At 47.0% G+C, this 25,325-nt stretch overlaps 1 protein-coding gene across 1 annotated transcript in view; it reads left to right on the top strand.

Annotated features, from left to right (window-relative positions):
- The first annotated feature begins 2,546 nt into the window (after window positions 1-2,546).
- Window positions 2,547-25,325, top strand: part of GRAMD1B (GRAM domain containing 1B) — a 242,468-nt gene continuing 219,689 nt past the window's right edge. Inside the window, exon 1 of the mRNA XM_053900339.1 lies at window positions 2,547-2,691. Coding sequence (XP_053756314.1) covers window positions 2,666-2,691 — 26 coding nt within the window. The 5' untranslated portion in view covers window positions 2,547-2,665. The remainder of the gene's footprint in view (window positions 2,692-25,325) is intronic.

Here is a 25,325-nt window from a genome sequence, read left to right as displayed (position 1 = left end):
GTTGTGAATTTGCACCTGATGTTGGGCCTGGAGCCTGCTTAAACACATACACACGTGCGCGCGCGCGCACACACACACACACACACACACACACACGCACTCATAACACATTCCTAGCTTCTGGGAATTGAAAATCAATATAAAAGAAATACATGCATGTCAGAATAGAGCACAGTGCCTAATAGCACGGAAGTATTTAATACATTTTTGCTAAGTGAATGAGGGAATGGGAAAAGGATGTAAATACATGCAAATGAGACAGACTGGTATTACAGGGTCTCAAGTGAAGGATGAGTGAAATCGTGAGTGACTGAGATATGGTGGGAATGCTTTCAGGTAAAAATAAGTTTTGAGCAGTTTTGAAAAGGATGGAAGGTAATTAGCACATATTCACCGCTTACTCTGTGCCAGATAATTTGCAGATGTTACATGAATCTTTGCAACCCTGTGAGGCTTGGAAAGGATAAATAGCTTGCTCCCACATCTGGTAACTGGAGGTGAAGTTGGGAGTTGGTGGTTTATTATGTGTCTGGCTACCTTGCTAGTTGTTTCACATGTATTATTGTAGTTAATCCTCTCAACGGTCCCATGAAGGACGTATTATCCCCATTTGAGAGATTTAGATAGGTGGGATTATGAGAGAAGAGGGGAGGGATTAAGCAACTTGGTCAGGGTTACTCAGTAGGTGTAAGCATGAGGTCTCTGTGAGGGCGGCCTGGTCCTGAATAGCAGCGTGGACAACAGTATGAGTAACAGCTAAAAAACGTTACCGTGTTCCAGGCAGTTCGTATTTGGAGCTCATTCACTCCCCAGGCAAGGGTCCGTGACTTTCTCCATTTTTCATGCCGGGACCCAAAGGCTTAGAGAGGTGTGCAATACCTTGTTCAGGGCGACCAAGCTGGTAAAGGGTGGGGCTGGGGTACCTGCTTCAGGGCTCAAACTCCTACCACCTGCGTTTTAGCGGCCACATTTGATAGAGGAGCCTGTGGTGATTTACAGTGTAACTCCACTGTAGGGGTCATTCTCTGTTACCCCAAGGCACACAGTGTGAAATAGACATCGTAAGTTCCCAAAAGAGAGTCTATTGAGTGCAAAATACTGGAACTCAGCCAGCCGGAAGGGGCCCTTAATCTCATTGCCCCAGAAGCACTTCCAGCCCAAGGGGCCGGACACCCGTGTGTGAGAAGACTCCTCCAGGGATAATAACATCTCCTGGGGAGGGAATTCATGCCAAGGACAACCCTCTGCCCCCGTCTTCTGGCAAGGAGGCCCTTTGGATAGAGGCTGATGCTGCCAGGGAGGATTTTAGTGTCCATGTAGGAAGCACGTGGGGAAAATGTGACAGAGAGCAGTCAGGACTCCGGGAAGGATGGAGAGGAAGGAGGAGAGTGAAAAGTGGAAACTGGGGATTTTGTAAGGCAGATCTTGTTAGCTGGATTTCTGGAAGACAGTAATAGGAAAGGATTTGTTCTTCAGTCGGCCTCAGCATTGCTGCACCTTTGGTCAGCCTTCCTGGAAGAAGGGAGGGGTTAAGAAGTGGTTCTGGGTAGAGCGGGGAATTGCCTTGTAAATTGGCTGATTATTTTTCCTTGATGGGCTCAGGCAACCTCCCAGAAACGGGGGTGAAACAGAGGCAAGAGTGAATGAGGGAGAGGCACAGGCTACTTCCTGGGCCGCTCGACAGTGTTCTTTAGGCTCGGAAACTTGGGTGTCCTGACCATCCCAGGACTCCGGTCTCCTTTCTAGCTAGCTGTGTGACTGTGGACCAGTCAATGCACCTCTCTGAGCATCAGCTGTCTCTGCAAAATGAGCGCTTTGAACCGGATGACTCCTGAGGTTCTGCCCTGCTCTGCAGTGCTAGGATTTTGCCACCACCCACTTGGGATTCCACCCCATCCTGAAGACCTTGGGGGTCACCTGTGGACTCTGCTGATCTATTCCATCCGCCTTCCTCACACCCCTTTTCACAGCTCTGCGGGAAGCCGAGGGGTGGGGGGCGGGCGGCAGTTCATTTCCAGTTGAACCCAGGCCCCCTCCTAAGCCCCAGGCAGCCTCGCTTCTGCTGCTGGTTTCTGCACTAAACTTGATGGTCTGATTTTAAAGGAGCGGTTGGTTTTCAAGGCACCGGCTGGTTGTGTGTCCCCGAGTTGCACTGCAGTGCTAAATGTCTGAGCGAGGCAACACCGGGAGAATCCAGGCAGCAGGCTGCACCGGGAGAGGGAGGGTGAGGGGAGGAGGGAGGGGAGCGCGGGGACGCGAGGCAGAGGGACTGAGCCAGGAGCGGAAACCACAGAGGTAGAGTCGGGACGACGCGGGGAGGAGCACAGAGGCAGGGAGGGGGCAATGCCTATATAGACCGAGGGACGTGATGCGGTGACAGCGTGACAGCGGGCGAGAAGCCAGCGGGAGTCTCGCAGCCGGGGGACGGGTCCGCCCGCTCCCGCGCCCCCCACCCCTCCCGGGTGCAGCCGCCCCCGCCCACTGTGCCCACGCCCCCTCGGGGAGCTGGGGTGCGGCCCCCACCCGGGCTCGGCTCCACGCGTCCTCGGGTCCGCGCCTCCTCCCTGCTCCAGATGGGACTGGCTCTCCTCTTTGCAAAGCCGGGCTCCCAGGGAGATGCGGTGAGCAGCAGCCGGCAGCCGGGGCGCCCCGACCGGCGGGCCCCATGAGCGCCTCCCCCAGAAAACCCAGGTAAGAACTTCTGGACCTTCCTCAGCCCCAGAAGGACCATAGCTGGCTGCCCGGGTGAGAATGGGGTAGCCCCGGGGGACACTGGCGGCTGTGGAAACATTGGGGCAGGAGTGAGAGGTGCTGTTGGTTCTCGGAATCTTGAGTGCAACCTGGAAGTTACCAGAGGGCACGGTAAAGCTATTAACATGGATTGTGGCCTGGCTGTGCTGTCCACACCTGAGAGTTGGTGTCCCCAGGAAACCGCTGGGGTAGACTACCTCCCTCATGAATTTCCAAGAGCTGGCGAGGCTGGCTTCTTCCTCCATTCAGTTCTGGAGATGTGCTCAGGCAAGTGGTGAGGGCAGGGCTGTGGGTAGGGAGACTGAGTCTACAAAGTTTGTCCTGGGGACGCCGGCTTTCCTTGTGCCTGGGTGATGCTTCCCTCACCCTACCTGGCCACCCCCATCAATTTTATGCCGATTTCCCTTCTGTTGTAGAAGCCCAAAGTTGGGGACACAGACAGAGTGGACATCATAGGGTTTGTCTGAAGATGCCCGGAAAGGCTAAGGAGAGGTTCTGTTTTTCCTAATTTCCTCCTAGGGTGGAGATGGGAGGTCTAGTAATTGGACGAATGCCTGGTTTGGGCCTAGGGATGCACGGAGTCCCATTCCAGAAGAAATGGATTTACTTTTGTGGAGTAGATGCGGAGATGTGGCCATCCGAAGGAAGTTGTTAGGGCCCAAACAACTCGTTTGCACCCATCAGCCAACCTCCTGCCCGGAGAAACCCCCTTCCTCTGGAAGTCCCTCAGCAGGGCACGTGGCTCCAAGGCCACGTAGGAATAAGCACTTGATGGCGTGCTCCCAGGCTGTGCGTTCCGGTGGGCCTAGAGCAGTTGTTGAAGAGGGGGAAGGACTGTGCACATCACATACACTTGGAAGATCCCTAGCTGTATCCAAGCGAGTTAAAAAAAAAGAGAGAGAGAGAGAGACTTGTAAAAAAAATAATAAAATGTTTTCATGACAGTAGCAGATGTAAAACTCCCACCACTCTGGGAGAGGATAAAGAAATTTGTGCAGGGGGCTGAGCTGTCTCCTCTGCCAGTGCTTATGTGGGCACGTCACCTCTTGGAGATACAACGAGTGTTTTATGGAGGAGGAACTCTCTGCCTGGGGGTGGGGGGGGTGGGGGTGGGGTTGCTTTTCAAGAGGGGCATATTTCAGCTGGGGCTGAGCTTGGAGCTCTGGAAGCCAATAAGGGAAACGAGTTGGAAATGCTGCCTTTCTGTCTCCCACCCCAAAGTCCCACTTTGCCCCTAGCGTGATCTTGAGGCTCACGGTAGAACAGGCACACATCAAAGAGAGGCCTCCACCCCGTTCTGGTGTGATGTGACCTTTGTCATTAAGCAGCGTTGAGAAGGTGAGAGGGCAAAGTATAAACAGATGTCTCCTGTATGAGCAATTCTCATGCTCTGGGGGAGGTTAGCATTTACTCCCTCTATTCAGTGGTGCCTCTGGCTTTGTTCCTTACTTGAAGATCATGTCGCTTGCTTCTACCCGGTGTCCCTGTCCGTGTTGCCTTCCCTGCTGCGCGCAAAACGAACTGGCTGCCTTTGATGGTGCACAGCGAGGCTGCTGGTGCGGTCACCAGTGTTTGCCTGAACCTCCCCTCCGGCTCATTTACTTTGTAACTTGCTCAGAAGATCTTGTCCTCAACTTGCAACTTGGGTCAAGAGATCTGCCAGGCATCGTCCTCCATATTCAGGGGTTTGTAGAAGTTCCGGTTTCCCCTGCCCACGCTCAAAGTCTGCTTGGTTTCAGAGATTTGGAACCGGGCTTTGGCGTTAGTGTTGGAAAGAAACTGTTAGTGAGCAACTGATCAGCATGTCGCCAAACTGGGGTATTGCTATAGCACCCCCGTTTAGCGCTGTCACCGAATACGAGTGCCTGAGTCGGTTTCTTGTCTAGCTGTATTCAAGGGTCATAGGCCTTGAATGAGATCACATCTTTATAAGGCGAATACATTGGAAAGGTGGTCCCTGCCACCTTTGCTTTTGGACCTTAGCAGTCCTTTGCTGTTTTTGCGCATTAGCTCACTGTCGGTTCCGTCAGGGCTTCCCCATTAGACCCCTCTGTAGCTTGGACGCTGGCAACTGAGGTACCCCAAGGCTGCCGCTGCACTCCAGGCCGCCCTCTGCTGCTTTTACAAGGGTGGCTGTTTGTGGCTCTTTGGGCCGCTGTTTACACCCATCCCACTTGCCCTGCTGGGGGGTTGCTGTCTCCAGGGGTGCCTGCTGTAGTTTATACTGTTTTGATTTTCATTGTTCTTTCAGCTTGATCAGGATCTTTTCTTTCTCCCTCTCCTTCCCCCCTTTGCATCTGTAGATTGGTACGTTGCGTTTTCTGCCAAGGCAGAAAACGATATGTTCTTCAAATTGTGCTGAAATCATTTCCTTGATTTGACCCCAAATCCCAATGTGCACAAAACAGAAACACCGCATATATCTTTTATTTCTTTTTTTTAAGTTTATTTATTTTATTTTTGGGAAAGAGACAGGCAGAGAGAGAGAGAGAATCCCAAGCAGGCTGTGCACCATCAGCACAGAGGCTGATGTGGGGCTTGAACTCAGGATCTGTGAGATCATGACCCGAACTGAAATCGAGAGTCAGATGCTCAACTGACTGAGCTCAACTGACTGCCCACTGCGTGTATCTTTTAGATGCCGGGGTTCCATATACCTTTACTTTGGTGTATACAAGGCTCTGGCTTCTAAGAGATGCCCCAGTATCCACTTTGTACCTGGTGGGTATGTATTGTGTATCTGCATAGCAAAGTAACATTGCTGATGAAGAGACAGGAGAGTGGAGACGGTATTCTAGTAAAGGGTGTGTGTGTGTGTGTGTGTGTGTGTGTGTGTGTGTGTGTGTTTAGGAAGTGGGATCCCGAGTAGGCAAATGCTGTTTAGAGGGTCACCTTCATTTATTGAAGGCTTATTTGGTGTGTGTGGAAATCGAGTTCTTTGGACAGGGGAGAGAGTAGGACTCAGGTATAGATCTGTAAGATGGGAATGGTAACAGGAATGTTCTTTTCTACAGTGGGTTGATGCTGGTGGATCTGTGAGTTAGCGGTCTGCTAACCACCTTTTCTGTTAGGCCTTCCTTAAACCGGCCGGGAAGTTCTGTCTTCAGAGAAAGTTACTGGCGATCGGAGAAAGTTTCAGGGAAAGGATGGCTCCTGTAGTTCATGGGCCCCACAGGCGAGGAGCCCGTGCTAGCCACAGGGAGTGAGCTGAACCCATAGCTCCATCAGCCATATTAACGGAAGCAATCTGAATGCTTTGGTTTGAAACTAGGTCAAGCAGTGGGACCTTTCTGAGACCGCAGGAGGGCAGGAGGCTTGAAGCAGGAGGCAGCTCTCCTCCCTCAGCATCCACGGGGACTTTTGGCACCGCTCTGGAACTCCTAGTGAAAACAAGATTTCTCTTTCTGGGCCTGAATTGCAGTAAGGCCAATGCAGAGGTGGCTTCAAAAGATCAGAAATGGAGAGTGCAACTTGAGCGTTTCTTAAAAAAAAAAAAAAAAAAGTCATAAAATTAAAAATTGATTTGGCCAAAACACAAGCGCAGCGGGGCGCCCCTGCCTGCGCACCCTGACTCCCACCAGGAGTTGCAGAACTGAATGAGTAATAAACATACATATTCGCTTAGGTGAAGGGGGGGGAGGGGTGAAAATAGGCCGTCCCTATGGCTCCTCTCCCACTTAATCCAACTGATCTCCAAAATCCCAAACGCCATCTTCCTAAACTTTTTTGGTGTCTGGAACATGGGGAACTGGTCGGGGGTAGGAATGGGAGTGGGACAGAAGAGCAATTCCTGGAAAAGTGTGTGAGACCCGGGGAGCCTGGACCCGGGGAGCTCCAGAAGGTAAGCGAGCCCCAGGCGAGGCTGTTGGAGCAGACGGGGTCCCTGAGAAGGAGAAAGAGAAAATTGTCGTGTAGAAATGATGTGGGAGGGCAGGGCGGGGCAGCGGAGGAAGAAAGCGGGTGGAATAGGAGAAAAATGCAGACAGTAAGTGCAGGCAAAGGCAAAAGAGGGAAAGAGCGAAGATGAGTGAATGCGGTACGTTGCTTGCAGGTTCATTCTCTTCCCTTTTTCCTCTGGCAGAGGGAGAAAGCCAGCGATCCAGCCAGCAGCATGGGTTTTGTGCTCCTGGAGCCTTCTCATTGAAGCTGTCAAACCTCAGCCCTCCAACGGCAGCTCTTTTCTATTTTTACATTTTGCAGAATTGAAATTAAACAAATGACCCTGGGATGGCGTGTTCATGAAGATTTTATCCAGCACACCCACACAGCCAGTGCCGGGGTGGCTGAATATTTAACATAATATTCCATTTAATCAGATAAGAAGGCATCCTCCAGAGAAGCCGGGGCTCTGATAACAGCCTATGAAGAGATGCTTTGATGAGGGTGGGCAGAAGCCAGAAAGGAACCTTGTTCCTTGGCTTGGTTGGGCTTGTTAGCAGGAAGAATTCCAGTTAACTGGATTCTGGAGGAGCTTAGCATTCCCCCTCCTGTACTTTTTTTTTTTTTTTTTTTTTTTTGGCACTGGGTTTGATTCCAGCCTTTGTGAGACTTCTTGGTCCATTTCTTCTTGGAGATCTCGCTAGATGCAAAAGAAAGTGTTCGCTTTGGCTGAGCTTGCCCCAAGTGGAAGTCCTGCTTACAATTTGGGCACTCGCCTCATTTGTTGGCCTGGTCAGGAAGCTCATGTGTACTATGCTGGTGTTACAGTGCTTAGGCAGCAAGAATAAGGACGTTGTGCATCTTGTACTTGGTTAGAACACAGAGCAGATAATGTTTTGTGGGTTTAGACGTGGACTTAGTTCCTTATGTCCCAGGAGATTTAGTAGCAATTAAATGCATGCCCCTTGCACATAGCCATTCTTTGGAGGAAAGAAAAATAACAACGCACGTTAAGGGGACCAATTAATAAGATAAGGTTGTTGGGTAGATATAAAAATGTAAGACTCTTCAAAAGGCTTGTCACTTCCGTGTACATATTTGTATTTAATAGGGTGTTTATGGCTCTTTTGCCATGGACATTGACAATTTATATGATTCTCCACCTATTAACTTTTAAGATGCTGTTTTGACAAATCCAGCAATAGAGACTGGGTAGCAAGACTGCTGTTGAATCCGTTCTGACTTCAAAAAGAGCGACGGATCGGACAGTGTGACTCAGAAGGAGCGCTTTCCGCTGGCTAGCCTTGTAGAGGCTGATCTTTCCCTCCAGAACTAAATAGGCTTACTAGTCAGAGAATATTCCCCCCAGTGACTATAAAAAGGTATCTCCGTCTCTGACGCAGAGAGCAATTGGAAGCATTGACATGAGCCATATGGGCGTATGTTCAAAGACCCGAGGAAATGAAGGATTGACGGTCCATTAAGAGAGAAGCAGAAGCCAGTTTCCTTCCCTTCCCTCCAGTCGAGCATCCCTGCGTATTTTCTCCCTGCGTTCTTTCTTCCTGCTTATCTGGTTCAGGCGGTTTGTGTGGCATAGCTTTGTAGACGAGGAAATTTCTTCTGCATCTCGGAGGAAAAGGAAAAAAGATAAAACCCAAGTCAGGACCTTCTTTAGTACGGTCAGATTCGAAGTATGGCCTCCCAGGTGTAGAGCCTCAGTCTGTCACTCGGGATGCTCAGCCCGATGGTGCATGATTGCGCAGCGTCAGCCCCACAGCCCGTGGAACCAGACGTGAATGTCCCCATCATTGCTGGGTCGTGTATTTTCCCCAGACTTCTATACTTGGGGCTCTGAGCCTCCTCATGCTCAAGTCTTTATTTAAATGAACCCCCAGAATGAGCTGCTCCGCTTGTCTGGAAGTAGAGAGCTTACACAAAGTCTTCATCCGAAAGTGTCCCCTGTGCTGGTGAGAATGACATAGCCATCTCATAGGAGTATGGACACTTAACAAACAAGTGTCTTGAACCCTTCCTTATTTTATGACTGAGATACCATTGGTATTCTGTGTTACTGATCGTGGAGCTCTTTTGTTATGCAGAATAAATTATCATCATCCGCATTTTATAGTTGCAGAAACCAGGACATAGAGACACGATGTTCAGGCTCACATGGGCAGGAAACGGTAGAGCCGGGACTTCCACCAACATTCTGTTTTTAAATACCGTGATCTATTCTTCACTACTGTTCTCAAATACTTCGATACCATCCTTTGTCTTGTGGATTCCACCCTAAATTCCCAGTGTCCTCTTTTTGTCCCTAGCGTCTTCCATGATCGGTCATTAGTTCTTTATTTCTGTGGGTAGGAGTGCCCAAGCATCTCCTAGTAGTTGAGGCACAAAAGGATTCCTCAAAATATACATACCTATGCAAACCTAATGAAAGGAATTTAGAACAAAGAAGTAGGCTATATTACTTTTCTTGGCACCTCCCGCCTGCCTTTTATGTTTTGGTATGCTAATCACTGCCAAATTTTCTTGACGTTTAAGTCCCAAGAAAATGCTGAATGAAGTTGGCGTTATACCTACTCCTTATAACTGTGATAGCCCTCCTTTTCTTGTAGATTATCCCGAAGGGAGAGTCGTCCCCATAGTTTGTTCCAGATGAACCAGTGGCTACAAAAGCTTCTGCAAGGCGAAGAAAGTAGAGCAGAATTTGAGGGAAACTGCCACTTCCAAAAGATTGCTGAGGCAAGTCCCTCAGGATTCCAATCTCCTATAAATCGGGTCTTCTGAGGTCTTTCTTCATCTTGGCTGAGGCCATTCCCTCCATTTGAGCTCAGTTGGCAACAATCAATAGAGAATGTGAATTTCTGGCCCTGGCTGATGTATTGCATGCATGAGCTTCCTGCTGTGTGTCTGAAAAAGCACAAACCCAGGTAAATAAGGCTGTGTTGACAGCTGTATTTAGCAGTCAGACCAGCCCAACTGAATGATACATTTTGGCCTGTCAAGAAGCAGGAACAGGTTAGCAGGGACAGCAGGTCTGTGTTCTTAAAAGTGTTTGCCCAACTGTGGATGAGATGGGAAGATTTATAAAACTGAGTTTAAAAATTAATTTCATCTGTTCTTTTCTTTCGTCTAAAATCTGATCATTCTTAACACCTGGATGCTTCAGGAACCAGAGTTCAATGCTAGTGCTAGGTTTTGACTCTTCTATCTGAAGCCTGATCTCTCTTAGCAACAGACAATTTAATTTAGGGATTGGGCCTTGGGCTGTCTTGTATACCTGCATTATAATGGTGGTTCTGTGATCAAGTTTTGAGAACTGATTTTGGAAGAGGGTAAAAAGTGGTACAAACAAGACTGAAATAGCAGAGCGAAGAATCCAGACATTTGCACTTTTTATGGAGTTTATTCCTGTGTGGGTAGTGGAAAGAAATGAGTTGATGGATTGGAATCTAGCTTTTTCAGAGCACTGGTGAAGTGTCCTTATCTCTTATTCTTTTCTCCTAGGATATCTTATCTCCACCAGCTGCGGACAGGATGTAACATGTTCTTACCCCGATTTTTTTCCGTTCTTTATTTCTGTCATTTTTTTTTTTTTACCACATCCTTTCTTTATATTCTTGCAACAAACATTTGTTAAAAAAAGAAACCAGATGAGCATTGAGGATGCAGTGTTGAATAAGATGATTCTTATCCAAGAATCATGGTTTCTACAAAGAGCTCATGGTTTCTCCTAAGGAAGATGAAGGAGAGGAGCCCAAGATAACTTGTTAATTGCTCTACAGAGGTAAGACTAAGGTGGCTTGGGAACACAAGATCCAGAGCAGGGAGCAGAACCAGCCCAGGTGAATCTGAGAAAGCTTGTTCAGAAGAGGTTATATTTGAGCTGGGTTTTCAAGGGTGAGGGCATGTTCCAGATGGAGAAGGAACCTTTTAGAAGGTGAGGTGATGAGGCTAGAGCAGGGAGCTCCTGGAGTCAGATCATGAAGGTCCACTTATACAGCTTGTACTTAACAGAGGCAGCTGGGAGCCAAGACATTTTTCAGCAGAAGGGCAAGAAGAACAGATTTGTTTTTTTAGGAAAGTAGCCGGCAGCAGTGTGGAGGGTGAACAGACCCAGGGAGAGTCCAAAGACCAGGTGCCATAAAGGGGCTGCTGAGTAGCCCAGTTGGGATTTGATGGGGGTCTGAATTCTGGCAGGAAAGGTTGGAAGGGACTGTCCATATCTGAGAATTAGTCTAAAAAGGAGTCATCAAGATTTAGTAGCAGGTGGATGGTGGAGGCTAAGGGAAGGAAGAAGAAGAGCCATCGATTGCATTAATGCGCTAGCTCGGTGGTACCTGAACTAGGTCATTAGCCATAAACTGGGAGGTGAAACACCAGAAGAGAAGCAGAGTTGAAAGAGAAGGTAAAGAGAGCAAATCCTGAGCGGAATGAGGGTTGAAAAGAGGCTATTGGAGTAGAGATGTAAGGGGTCATTTGTAATGTTCTCAGAAACAGTTTCAATGAAACTGTGAAGGAAAATGGGACAGGAGCAAGATAGTAACATTGCCTAGAGCTTAGGAATTGAAGGCAACAGAGAGTTCTGGAGGCCTGCTCTTAATATTTGAGGGGGGACAACATGAAAACCTAGAAGGAAGAACAAAAAGATTTTTAAAAAGAGGGGAATCACTTGAATATGCTTTTCAATAGGAGGGAAACCTCTAGATAGGAAGGGAGAGATTAAAGATACAGGAAAGAGAAGAAACAGCTAAGAGAGTAGAGTTCTTAAGAACTCAGAAGGTAACAGAATCTAGCAAGAAAAAAGGGGGGGGGGCTAAATTTGTAGAGGGAAGGCAGGAAGGGTACTGGTATTTCTGGCCTGCCAAGCATTGTGCTATGTATCTGATGTTTATTGATTTATTTCACTCTCACTAAAACCCCACAAGGAGAGTGAAAGAATGCCCCTTTCTTTGGAGAAAATAGGAAAGTAGCAAAAGGTGTCCCTTTCAGAAATGCAATTATGAAGAACCATTGGAAGGAGCTTCAAGAGGTAACTTCTAACTTCCTCTGTGGAGAAGAGGTGAAATCTCTTCTCCTAGAATCTTTCTGCTAGAGTAGAAAGTGATGTGGGGAGCTCAAGAAGAATGGAAAGCTTTCCGAGAGTCAAAATTATTGGCTGAGGGCAAGCAGAAAGATTTCCATACAGACCAGACCCCGGTTGAGGTTGGAAAACGTACACTGTGATGGCACCATTGTCTCCATCCCCTCCCCCTTTCAGGAGCCGGGCCAGAGGGAGCAGCTGGCTGGATTTCTCCCGGGGAGGAGCTGTGTCACGTAGGTTTGGCAAAACCATGGAGACGCTGAGAGGGCTGTCGAGGCTATTGTTGAGGAAAGGGACCCAGAGGAAAGTAAAGCCAGAAGGTGGCTGATAAACCGGGAGAGTGATGACAGGGAAGTGGTTTCAGGGAGCAACAGGATGAGAAATGTCAAAGGATGGGGGGTGGAGATTGTGACGATCTCGGAGGTACTTAGATTCCAGGGTTGACACCTGGATAAATGGTCGTTTCAGCGGGATGTTGTCAGTAACCACCTACCTTAAATTGGCGTTGTCCTATTTGTATTATCAAAGGTGGAGTCGTTTATTGTTGGATGGGTAACCCAGAAGGGCTGTGAAATTCAACATTAGGTGGTCCCCCTCCATCTGGGGTGAGTGCGGTGTGGCCTCTCTGGGAACAGGGTGCTGTGCTAGATGATTCCTCGTGTCTCCTGTCCCCCAGGTGCCCAGCCCGATTGACAGGTGTTTTGAAGAACATCTAAAACATGTGGCGGCAGCCTTTTTCCACCTGAGACTTTTGAAACGCCAAGCCACGGTTGTTGTCGTTGTTGTTTTTTTAACGGGCTTTATTATTTTGTCTTATTTTATTGCAGTGGCTTAAAATAAATTTGTCCCTTCCAGAGAACACGTTCCGTTTCTCAGTTCACGGACTTTTAGGTTCACGAAGTGAATTTTCTGGGCCATTCCCCGCACCCCAGTCCAGCCAGGTAACACCGTGGTTTCCATTTTCATCCAATCTGGCGTATCTGAGGGGTTGATTCACCACTGGGCCGCACGCTTCCTATCAGCGATGTCACCAGAAGCATACGCTGGGCCTGCTGCGGGAGACAAAGGATCTGTCAGTGAGGGAACAGCACTAGCACGTGGTGAACTCTGCCTGTCTGACCCTTTCTGACTTGTTCTGTCAGACTTCTCTGTGCTTTGTCTATCCTGTCTCCACCCGCCCCCAGACTCGGTCTCGGGCTCCCCGTTTCTAGGTGTTGTTGGCTAGATCATGGCAACATCCGCAGTCTGGGGCAACTGCCTGTCTGTCTTCTGCACACAGACACCAAGAGAACACAATCCCTAGGGGTCTGGGAGCAACTGGTGCCATCCAAAGAGGCTTCAGAAGTCAGGGAAAAAGTGTCTCCGCTGTGTTTTATCTGCCTGTTTGTTTGTTCACCTCAGTTCCAGAGCATGGAAGCAACGTTTGAAAGCATCCTTTCTAGGTCAGTCTATCCTTCCTTACAGCCAGTTCCACTTTCTTCCGAGGCTGTGACAGTAGCACATTAAACGCAGGAGTTCAGTGTAGACATCAAACACGATTACCCAGGTAATAATCTGTCAACGTGTCCTTCTGACGATTCAGTCATTACTTAGCTTTATGGTGAACTCAGGATAAGAAATATTAACAATTAGGATGCCTGTTGCCTTCTGTAGCTTACTTTTATATATTCCTGGCTACGTAGGGGCCTAGAATCCTCTTATATAACCTTATGCAGAAGAGGAAAGTGAAGCCCAGAGAAAAGTCGGTCATCCAGGCCCATACATTTGGTTGGGGCAGATCTGGGAACTGGCACCCCCATTTCTCGCCACAGAATTTAGCGATAGCAATTTAATCTCCAGTTGCTGGAGGCAGATATGTTGAGGTGAGGTATAACGGTGTCCCATTTAGGTGACAGCTTGTGGGGGCAACGTGTCAAGTTTTCTGGCCCTCCGTCTGCCCGGCATGCAGATTATCTTGTGAAGGCTGCATCCTGCGCCCGCTGAATCGATCGCCCCCTTCCCTCGGTGAGTTTACCCATTTGAATGGGTAAACTTTGTTTTACCAGGACATGTTTAAAACTCATGTGCGCGTGACTGGCAGATAAAAATCGATCTTCTGATTGTTATGTCGTCCTCTGTTAACAGGCCAAGATTTGTGTTGATAATTGAGAGCCAACTCTTTCTAAAACGGTGTTGGTCTCTTAAACAGCTGAGATTGGAACCACGTAGAACGACAGGAGAGTTTACTTGATCTTACAGGTGGAAGGTTGGAGGGTGTGGATGAATCTTCTATAACGTGGGCACAGGGTTCCCTCCCTGCCCATCTTTGGTCTCCTGGCTTCTGGGCTGCTGAGGTTGTGGCACTGAGTGTGTGTGACCTGCCCTGGCGGGGAGACCTGAGCCAGTGTTTGCTCTCCTGGAAGAAGCAGACGTCCTCCCAAGTCACTGCCCTGGGCCTTGTTGGTCAGTTTCGTGGATTAGATGCCTCAGGCTGCAGAAGGGGGTTCTAAGGAGGGCCTCTAACTCTGGGATTTTTCTCACTCCACAGGAAAGGCCTGCTGGAAAAGGGTAAACACCATGCTTAGAAAGAAGCGAATCTCTGAGGTAAATCTCTTACCTTCATAGGTGGGAGAAGATCATTTGACCAGTGACCGGGAATCAATTAAACTGCTCATAAGAGAAAGTTCCCTGGCTTCCTGTCTCTGCCTCCCCGGAACATGCCGTAAAATAAGTTATATTGTAGAGCCCTCAAAGAAATCATACAGGCTCTCTTTGCCAGAACTTGACATTCCTGAGGGTTTAACGGTACAGAACTCACGGTCATCGTGGAGAATTATTTCCTATTTGCTGATTACTTTGCGGTCTGATTTTGCTTTCCCCAGGGAGAATCCCATCTGGACAGAAATATCAGTTAACAGCCATGCAGTCATCCATGTTAATAGCTTTACTGAGTGTGCATTCAGACATGCTAGCCATGAAGAAAGATGTGAGGGGCGCCTGGGTGGCTCAGTCGGTTGAGCGGCCGACTTCCGCTCAGGTCACGATCTCGCGGCCCGTGAGTTCGAGCCCCGCGTCGGGCTCTGTGCTGACAGCTCGGAGCCTGGAGCCTGTTTCGGATTCTGTGTCTCCCTCTCTCTGACCCTCCCCCGTTCATGCTCTGTCTCTCTCTGTCTCAAAAATAAATAAACGTTAAAAAAAAAAAATTAAAAAAAAAAAAAAAAAAAAGAAAGATGTGAGATGGGTAGGTGTTTCAGTGTGTCGGTGCTCTCTATGCCAAGACTGTTTCCCTGGTCTGCTCCAGTGCTGTTAACTGCTTCCAAAATGTTAAACTCTGTTGTCCTCTGGATCGTCCCTGTGCTATCTGTGTTCTTGTTTCCGTCTGTTCTGAAATGATCATTCAGTGACTCTGTGTTTTGTCTGTCAGGCTCTCCCCTGCCCCAGTCAAACTGAATCACATCTTGCCAGGTACGCCATTTTGTTGTTGAGTCTCGGAGACAGAAAATGGTCATGTGACGTAAACACCACTCTACTACTTATAGCCACCTTCCCCTCTCATAATAGACCACTGTCTCTGTTGAACTTTTAACTGAAACCACAGTCCAGAGTTTCAAGGAGCCATCTCTCAAACATGGGTATCATTAAGGTCCAGAGATTTCTTACCACAGATTTACTATCTTTGGAAGAAAAGCTGGAGAGCTGCCTAGCTCACGTCTAATGCGGGAAGGGCAAGTTAAAAACAGTCTTGCCATTCTTCAGATCACTGACCCTACAGGCATTACAACCCTCACATTTTATTTTGGTAAGAGCCTCCCGGTGCACTTGCCTGCCATTTGGTTAAGTAATTGCAAAGCAACAGACAGTGGCCCTCCGCTCTTATTCCCATATCACCCCACTGTAGAGGTCATGGGCTCTCATTTCTGTGCTCGGTGCTTGGATTGTGAGATGACAGGCGTGGAAGAAGCAGTCCTAAAAACGAGCTATAGTAAAACACAATTTAGGGCTGCGTTGCTGGGTTGCCATAGCTTAGGTGAGGCGTGATGGCATCTGTCTTCCCCAGGGTCTTTTAGGACAAGAAAGTACCTTTGCACGAGTGAGCTTCCTTCAGAGTAATCGCAGGGTTTCAATAACAGATCTTCATTTCGCCATAGCGTTGATTCAGGTCTAAATCTATGTATGAAGAATCATCATCTTCAACAGCAGCAATCTGTTATTGAAACTTTGACCATGTGCCAGGCACTGTGCTCCTATCACAGATAAGGAAACCAAGACTTAGGAGACAGTGGCCTCTCAAGGTTATCTTACTAGCGTTAAGAGCTGGGATTCAGGGGCGCCTGGGTGGCTCCGTCGGTTAAGCGGCCGACCTCGGCTCAGGTCACGATCTCGCGGTCCGTGGGTTCGAGCCCCGCGTCGGGCTCTGTCCGCACATCTGCGGACAGCTCAGAGCCTGGAGCCTGTTTCAGATTCTGTGTCTCCCTCTCTCTGACCCTCCCCCGTTCATGCTCTGTCTCTCTCTGTCTCAAAAATAAATAAACGTTAAAAAAAAAAAAATTAAAAAAAAAAAAAAAAAAGCTGGGATTCAAATCTCTCTCTGATTTCAAGCCTAATCTTCCAGGACAACCACGTTGCAAGAAACAAAGCCGCCAGAAACGATTTACCAGGCATCCCCTGAACGTAAGGTCCTTTGCTATGTTTACAGGGGTGGGTGTGCAATGAGGCATGAGGTACCACCCATCCCCTCATGGCTTCAGACGGTGTTGGGCAAGCAGTCATTTTAAAAATCATTAACAATACACCAGATGCTGAGTTCCAAACCCGTTATCTCTGTCCTCTCTCCCTTTCACGGTTTTTTTCCTGGACTTCATGTTGGCGGGTGGGCATTCTTCTGACAGAGACATCTATTGAGCTGTATGGAGAATGCCCGTGTTTAGGGAACAGGGGAAGAAGGAAAGTCAAAGAAGGACGTATTGAGGAATTAGCCTACATCGTGTCGCCAATGCTCAGACAGAAAGCATCAAGGAAGCGTAGAGGGAAAGGGGTCACGGATGTTAAAGAGAAGATGAGATTATGGACCAGGAGAAATTTGACGCTTTTGAATGTGATGATTAAATTTGATGCTCTGTCAGTGATGGTGGAGAGGACGTTTCAGTGGCGTGGTGGGGACGGTAATCCTATTGCAAGAGATTGATAAGTAAAAGGAGAGACCGATGGTCGTGATAGTATAGACTGCTCATTTTACAAGTGCAGTGGCCCGAGGAAAAGAAAACAAAGATAATAACAACAGGGGCACAGAATCGATCAAAGTGTTGTTGTTTTTTCCCTCAAAGTGGGCAAAACCATATTTGAATCTTTGGGATATAGACAGAGGAAGAAATTGAAGAAATTGGAAATGAAGGCTGTAACAGAGGGAACTCTTACTGTCCACTGGGATTTTATGGCATTCTAATGATAACTGGATGAGTAGAACTTTTAGTATATGTGCTGCCGAAACGAGCAGTGGATGAGAACTTTTACAAGCTGGACGGTTATGTTGGCACAGTTATTATGTCCTTTCCATATCCCCCACTCGGTTCTCTATCCTTAAATCATAAGTCTGTGTCATCCTTAAACCCATCTGCTACTGGGTGCTGTCTGTGTGTCAGTGATTGTGCATATATTGTGGAAGCCATCTCTTTTCTCAAACAGGTGGGTTTCTGGTTGAGCGTGTTTACCACACCTTAAATTTCTGTCTATTTGGCTGTTTTTCTTTCGTTTTCTATTTGGCTGTTTTTCTTTCGTTGTCCATCTTTGTGACACAGGACTTTTGGATTCCTGAAGCTTTTCTCTTTTGTGTAAATGAATGAATGGACGAGTGAATGAATGAATGAAAATTTGACACAAAGAATCACCCACCCAGGAACGTGTGTGTGTGTGTGTGTGTGTGTGTGTGTGTGCATATTGAAACACTATATTTGACCATTTGCATACTGAGCAGCTACTTTGTGCCAGAGGCTGTGTGAAGGTTGCAAAAAGGAGTAAAGTTACAGGCCTTGCTGTCAGGGATGTTCACTCTTCAGGGAAGAAGTCTGATTTGCAAATGGGCGCTTTATCTCTGACATGATTGGAGCAAAGACCGACGTATGTATGGCCAGGTGCCATCGTAATACAAGAGGGGCGCTCAGCCCTGCCTGGGAATGTGGAGAAAAGTTTCCTGGAGGAGGTGATGCTTAAGCAATTATATTTTGAAGGATAAATGAGACTGGGTAGAATAAGCAGAAGCAGGCACAGGGACCAAGGAAAGTGTGGTTTTTATAGGGCAGTTGTTTTGGAGTTACTCGAGTAAAAAGTAAACGGCCAGAAGGAGATGTGCCTGGGCAGGCGCCTTGGGTAAGGGTATCAGGGACCTTAAATACTATGCTAAGATCCTTAGACTTTGTTCCAAAGACAGTGGAGAGCCGTTGAGGAATTCAAGCAGGGTAATGTCATAATCCTGTTTATGTGCGGATCTAGTCTGGTTGCAAATGATTGATTCGGGAGAGTGATCCAATTAAAAATGTCTTTGGCTTCAGTTTGCCGAAAACTGAACTAATAGCGGCTTGCACAAATACGTGATGATATTTTTCATGCAAGAACGAGTCCAGAGAAAGCTGGCGTCTGGCACCGGTGTGGACACCTGACCGTGCAGGCAAGGACCCAGGCTCGTTTCACTGCACTGTCCTCACCAGTTTTGTTTTTGATCCTCACGCTGTTACTTTGTGGTCACGAGGCGGCTGTTACTGCCCACGTATCCCAGTCCTGTTCAAGGTGGAGAGAAGGGGAAATGTGGCGGTACCGACATCGTCTGCCCCTTTTCAAGGAAGCGCAGGTTCACCCAGAAGTTTCCAGTGCGTCTTCCTTCGCATCTCACGGGCCAGACACGGGAGGAGCCGTCACTGGCTGCAAAGGAGGCCGGAACAAAATATTTAAGGAACGGCAAAGAAAGGAGGCATTTGAATTAGTGTTGTGTTAGCCAACCGATAGTGCCTGTCACACACATTTGTCTCTGGCCTCCCAGTAATTGGACCACCTTCCGGGAAAAAAAAAAATCCTATGCCAGGCGGTGAAGGAGGCAAAGTACCCAATTCAAAGCAAAACAGTCAACATGTGCTGTAGCTTTTAGAAGAGAAAAAGCCAGAGGAGGAAGAGCACTGGGGCTTGGGTGCTGTTAGCATCATTTGTGGCCTGGGGATCATAAGGGCCTTGTTCCTGCTAAACCAGTAGACGTCCGGCTCAGCCCCAGGTTGGTTGGCGAAAATTGACAAAATGCAGTTTGATGCCATGGAATCGACTTCTCTTTTACTTCTTTACATGCCTCGTTATAAATCGATCGGTCAGTCATTATTTATTGCAGTGCCTGAATTATGCTAGCTACTGTTGGGGGACACCCAGGGTGGAGTTTAGGAGGTGACGGTAGAAGAAGAAGAACGATGTCATTCCTCAAGTAGCTTATTCTCTGTGCGGAACAATTTAAAGTAGCATGAGGGAAGATGGGTGTCCATCCAAGCACCTGGGCCACGAGTCTCCCGCAGACTGGGCTTTACAAACTCAAGGTCGGTTGTTCCCAGCGTACCTCTCTCAGCAGTGCTTTGCAGAGTTGTCTGCCTGGTCTGCCTCATACACACGTGTCAGGAATCGGTGTTTGGCCTGTGGCCGCCCCCACTCTCCCCAACCCCCCTGTGCCTTCATAGATACATACACACTCTTGCTGGGGTATGTTCTGTCTCCAGCCCCTCCTCCCTAGCCAGCAAGTCGGAAGGAGAGAGAACAGCTCTGCCGTATCCATCTTACCGCTTTATTTCTTAATTTGAAAAACTATCAAAGCAATATGGCAGCGTTACAAAAATGTGTAGGAAAAAAATAGGCGGTCACCTCTGATCCCACCTCCCTATTATAACCAGGGTATAATCTCTTGGAGTTTCAGCACGGATATCGTGCTTTTTTGCATGCTTGTAATCAGAGGATGTGTACAATTTTCCATCCTGCTTTATTTACAGAGTTAGAGCTCATAAAAATGTGCTGAGTAAATGAATATTGATGCACAGTCTTCACAAGAACAAGATGTACCGCCCATTCCCATTGTTGTTCCCTATTTGAATGGAGATGGGGGCAGTGGAGCTTTTCCAGTGTGCTACTTTCATGGTGCGGCCTTTGAGTCCTGATATAGACAATAGGAAACATCTTAGCATGGGATCAGAAGACTTGAGAAGAATTGGTATCTTGGTGGGCAGGAGTGAGATAAAGATCACCGTGGTTCCGTCATCCCCGGCGGGAACCACCTTGAGTGCAAAGACGGTCTCTCCCATGTATGACCGTGGGCACGATTCTCTTTTTTGTGTCTCTTTGTACCAATCTTGCCCTTTTGTGGAGGCTGTTCAAAGAACAGGGACTTTCTTGGTTGAAGGAAAGGTGGGGGGACTTGGACCAAGTCCTTGGAATCTGAATTCTCTCCCCTCGCAGGGGTTACATCTGGGTTGCTATTCCTTTTCAGTCTGTGACCCCAAGTAGTCACTGTGTTTTGTGTAGACCATGGGATTTTGGAAACTTGGTAACTGCTAGTTAACGGAAGGAATGTGTGTGGAATTGTTGTAGTTCACGATTCTTCTAGTTCAGTTCTGCAAGTCTTAAACTCACAGAATTTACATGAAGTTCCAGCTATGTTAGAATCCTCCTTTTCCCCCTCATCCATTCCTACCTTCTTGAATTATTCCCAAGAACTGCTCTAAAAGAACGCAAGTGTCTGCTTCGACAGACAAACCCTCCCTCCCTTCAACCATTCTTTTCCAGCTCCTGAATTCCTCTGACAGCCAAATAAATAGGTCCAATAAGACAAGATTATTGCACTCATTTCCTTTAGGCTTATTTATCCTCGGAAGCACCTCCCCTGGCTTGTCTGTACACCTCGCACTGGGATGATAGCTGTTATAAAAATCCAAAGATAAATGCCTCAAAACATTGGCAGCTAAATTAATTCCAGAATTTATCTCACTCATGCTATGGAGTGATCAACCTCCAGTCTGATGAGATGTTCTGGGTACACGAAATATTGGACTAAGAGGGCAGCGCGTGTGCTGGACACAGAAAAAAGGGAAGTTTCCTCTGGAGGAACTGAGTCAAGGACTCTTCAACGTGTGGCATCTCAAAAGTAATGCCATCAAGAAAGAGGGGAAGAAAGGGCGCCTGGGTGGCTTAGTCAGTTAAGCATCCGACTCTTGATTTCCGCTCAGGTTGGGATCTCCTGGTTCGTGCATTGAGCCCTGCCTTCAGCGCACAGCCTGTTTGAGATTCTCTCTCAAGACACACACACACACACACACACACACACACACACACACACACACACAGAATCCAAAGCAGGCTCCAGGCTCTGAGCTGTCAGCACAGAGCCCGATGTGGGGCTCGAACTCATGAATCATGAGATCATGACCTGAGCTGAAGTCAGCCGCTTAAACGACTGAGCCATGCAGGCACCCCAATAAATAAATAAACTTTAAAAAAAAGAGAGAGAGAGAGATAGAGGAGAGGACTGTGTTGCCAAGGAAGCTGGAGCCAGGTCTGGTGAGCATCTAAGGCAGAAGATAAGGAGGCAAGGAGGCAAGCTGTAAGGAAAGGGGTGAATCATCATCATGCCTTGTTTATCGGTTCCTGGCTTTTATGAAGCTCCCGCAATGACAAATCTGTGAACTGAACATGCTCCCCTGCCCTCTGCCCTCAAGTACCATCCAGAATAGCTGGGAGATAATAGACACTTAGAAGTGCCAGGGGCTCTCTGTCATTCTCCATATGAAAGGCCCAAAAGTAGGAACTGGAGAAAGTTTATAGATCTCCAAAGAAAAGACTCCCGAAAAATATTCAAGGACCACCTTCCGTGGTCATGACCTCTCAGCAGAGAGGGGGCATGGGTGTGAATGGCAGTTCTGTCACTTTGTATGTGGCTCGTCTGTGTTTTAGACTGAGTATGGAAAGCTGCTTAGCACATGGCGGGCACTCAGTGTTTGGCTATTACACTCTTTTCCCCGCTTAGCATGGATATATTTCTTTTCCTACAGGCACAAAGCCAAGGACCCATGTGTTGTAGTGGACAGAGCACTGGTCTTGGCAATAGATACCAAATGCTACCACTTAGTGAGCATATCCTGTGTGCTAGTGATGTGGTTGAAGGCATTCTCTTTCCTGCTTACTTCTGAAGACGTTAAGGCTCGGAGACACTGATTAACCTGCCCAAGATCATGCAGTTAGTAAGAGGAAGACTTGGCATTGGAACCCAGTTTCGTTTGACTCCAAAACCTGTGGGGTTTTTTGTTGTTGTTGTTGTTTATTCATAGGATATTCTGTTTCCCAGAAACTGGAAGAACTGGTTTTGATTCTCCGCTCTGTTGATTCCTAACTGAGTGTTTCATTACTCTGGACCTCAGTTTACTCATCTACCAGATGGAGGGGTTGGGCTAGGTGCTTTCTGACATCCCTACGTACTAGCTCTCAAGTTCTGTGCATTGTCTAATGCTTGCTCTCAAGGAGGACTTGTATCAGAATCTTAAGTCAGTCTGGAATGTATACGGGAAGGATAAGAGAAACTCTTTATTCATGTAATTACCGTTCATTAATTACTGTCTCTTGAGTGCCTCTGTGGGGATACAGCAGAGACCAAGCTGTCATGGTCTGGCCTTTGGAACTGATGCGTAGAGCAAGGAAAACAGTCCCTGCGTGTGGTACGAGCACTGAATGTTAGGCAGCAAGGTAACAGCGTATGTAGACACTTCTGAGGCTAATTCGTGTGAACCGAGTTCAGTCAGTTCGGTGAACATCTGCATGTGTCCCAGAGGAAGCAAGCAATGCAGGTTTAACCTCAGGGTGTAACAGACTCAACGTGCTGCCTGAGTTCCGTCTTCTTTCCTATTATTCTCTTCTTTTGTTTTTTCCTACTACTCTTTCATATAACCCAGTTGCAGTGGAGTTTGTGGAAAGAACATAAAGCCTTGTGCTGTGTCAGCCTGTAGAAGAATAAGGGAAGATGGCGGCAAGGAAGGAGGGCAGGAGGAAGGAGGGTTGGGGGGGATGGAATGAGGTAAAAACAATGGGTTGTCGTTAAAAGCTGATGGTTGAATGTTAAGGACCTCTTCCAAATACCACAGCAGAAAGGATATCAAAAAGGACTAGGTGGGAGAAAAGAGAAGAAACTCAGATTCATAGTAGGGACTATGAATGGACGATTTGGAAGGGACCCAATAAGCCATGAGCTCCAACCTCATCTGATTAGTTAACACAAGGCAGCCTCTTTGACTGTGGGAGAGTGCGGGAGGGTCCCTTCCTTTTGTTGAGCTGACTTTTTGTTTGTTTGTTTGTTTGGTAATAACTTCTATTGTCTGGCTTTAATTCTGCCTTTTTGGGTTACATTAAGTTGATTAAGTTTTTCTTTCTTTCTTTCTTTCTTTCTTTCTTTCTTTCTTTCTTTCTTTCTTTCTTTCTTTCTTTCTTTTCGGTCCTTCAAATATTTAAAATGGTTATCAGGTTTCCCTTATGGCTTTACTACTGTATACTAAATACCCGACTTTTTCATAATCTTTTGTAATCTTTTGATTCTCTATTCCAGCCACTGTTCTCTTCCTTAAGTACTTCAGTTGGTTAGTGTCCCCTGGAAAGTGGAACCCCCAGAACTGAGCACAGTACTCCTGGGAAGTCCGTTGAAAAGTAGACCAGCCCTCTTTTCAGACATTTGAATTTGGATGTAGCCCAAAATCCATGATAGATTTTTTTTTTTTTTTATAGCTGCTTTACTCTGTTGACATATATTGAGCTTATAGCAAACTAAAGTTGTGTACTGGCAATCAGATGCTACAATTTTCCCTAATAGACAATCATTTCCCTACATCTCTTTATCCTGTTCACAATAATATAAAGATACTGCTGGATGCATTGCTACAATCAAGATATTCACTGTGTTTAGCAATTCTCTTATCTTTTATTCTAGCCTAATGACTGTATCCACAAAGGCTGTGAATGTCCTTTGACATTCCTTGGTTTTAGAGGAACTTTGCCGGCTGCTGTTGGTAACCACTTTGCTTCCTGAATGTTCATGAAATCATCTTGTGAAATAATACAGTTTTGTGATTCTGCTAGAGATCCATTTCCCACTCACTGGTCTATCATTTGTAGAATCTGCTTTCTTCCCATTTTTTAAAAGTTGGGATATTTGCCCACTTTCAGTTTGACATGATCTTTTTTATTTTTCATAATTACACACACACGTGAAGCCAGTGGGAGGAAGTGTGTGTGTGAAGGAGCAGCTGAACTGCATTAGGGGAGGTAATGGTAAAGTGTGCAATTGACAACTCAGGTCCCAGAGAGGAGGAAACTGAGGAATGTGGGAGGGCCTCCATCAGAGCCCTCTGGGGATCAGGGAAGGCTCTTTAAATGAGGATGTTTTTGTTAGCAGTGAAACGCTTGCCCCGGGCACAAAATCCAAGGAGGCGGCCCAAAACTCCGTAATCAAGGTAAATAATATATTAATGCTGTATGATTTTTGAAATAATTGCAATGTGAAAAAATCCGCGGTGATCAAAGTATCAAAATTGTAAACGCAGGATCGATATGTTACGGGCTTTCATGGCCCCTTTCTTACTAACAACTTCACTGAGTTATAATGCATAGATCATACAATTAACCCATTTAAAATATAGAATCTGGCGGTTTTGAATATATTCACCTCACTCCATTTTAGAACATTTTATTATGCCAAAAAGAAGCCCTGTATCCAAGTAGACATTTCCTACTCCCCACCCCCCCAACCTTCCCAGCCATAGACAACTGCTAGTTTACTTTCTGGCTCCGTGGATTTGCTTATTCTGTGCCTTTCCTATAAATGGAATCACACAGTATGTAATCTTTTGTAACTGGCTTCTTTCTTTCACTTTCCTGGTGCTTTCAAGGTTCACGGGTGGCTGAATAATATTCCGTCGTGTGTTTATACCACATTTCGTTAATGTACTCATCAGTTGATGGACTTTTAGTTTTGTTTCTGCGTTCTGGCTGATAGGAATCATGTGGCTATGAATGCAGGTTTCTGCGTGGATCCATGTTTTCATTTCCCTTGGGTGTATACCTGGAAATGGAATTGCTGGATCATATGGTTACTGTGTCAAACCCTGTGAGGAAATGCCAGACTTTTCTAGAATGGCTACGCCATTTTGTATTCCCACCAGCAATGTAGAAGTGTTCCAGTTCTCCACATCCTTCCTAATACTTTGCATCATTTTGACTATAACCATCCTAGTGGGCGTGAAGTAGTTATCTCATTGTGATGTTGATTCGTATTTCTCTGATTGGTAATGACGTCAAGCGTCTTTAAATGTACTTATCCGTTGGTACATCTTTTTTGGAGAAATGCCTGTTCAGATCCTTCTCCCATTTCTTTTGCTATTTTATCATTTGCTATTTTATCCCCTTGGATGGGGATCCCCAAATGTGGGGCATCCGGACTGGGTGGAAGCCGGTGGAGTGGGCAGTGAAGGGATTCACCTGAGGCGGAACAAAGGAGATAGAAATTTCTTGAATATGCTGTAAGGGAGCGCAGGCAGGACAGCGAAGCAGAGACTGGCTGCAATGAGGCAGTGGGTCG

Source organism: Panthera pardus, unplaced genomic scaffold (assembly GCF_024362965.1).
Source record: "Panthera pardus isolate Hobbes unplaced genomic scaffold, ASM2436296v1 HiC_scaffold_12, whole genome shotgun sequence".
Taxonomy (NCBI): Eukaryota; Metazoa; Chordata; class Mammalia; order Carnivora; family Felidae; genus Panthera; species Panthera pardus.
The sequence above is the reverse complement of the archived record's forward strand: the minus strand, read 5'-3'. Positions and strand labels throughout refer to the sequence as shown.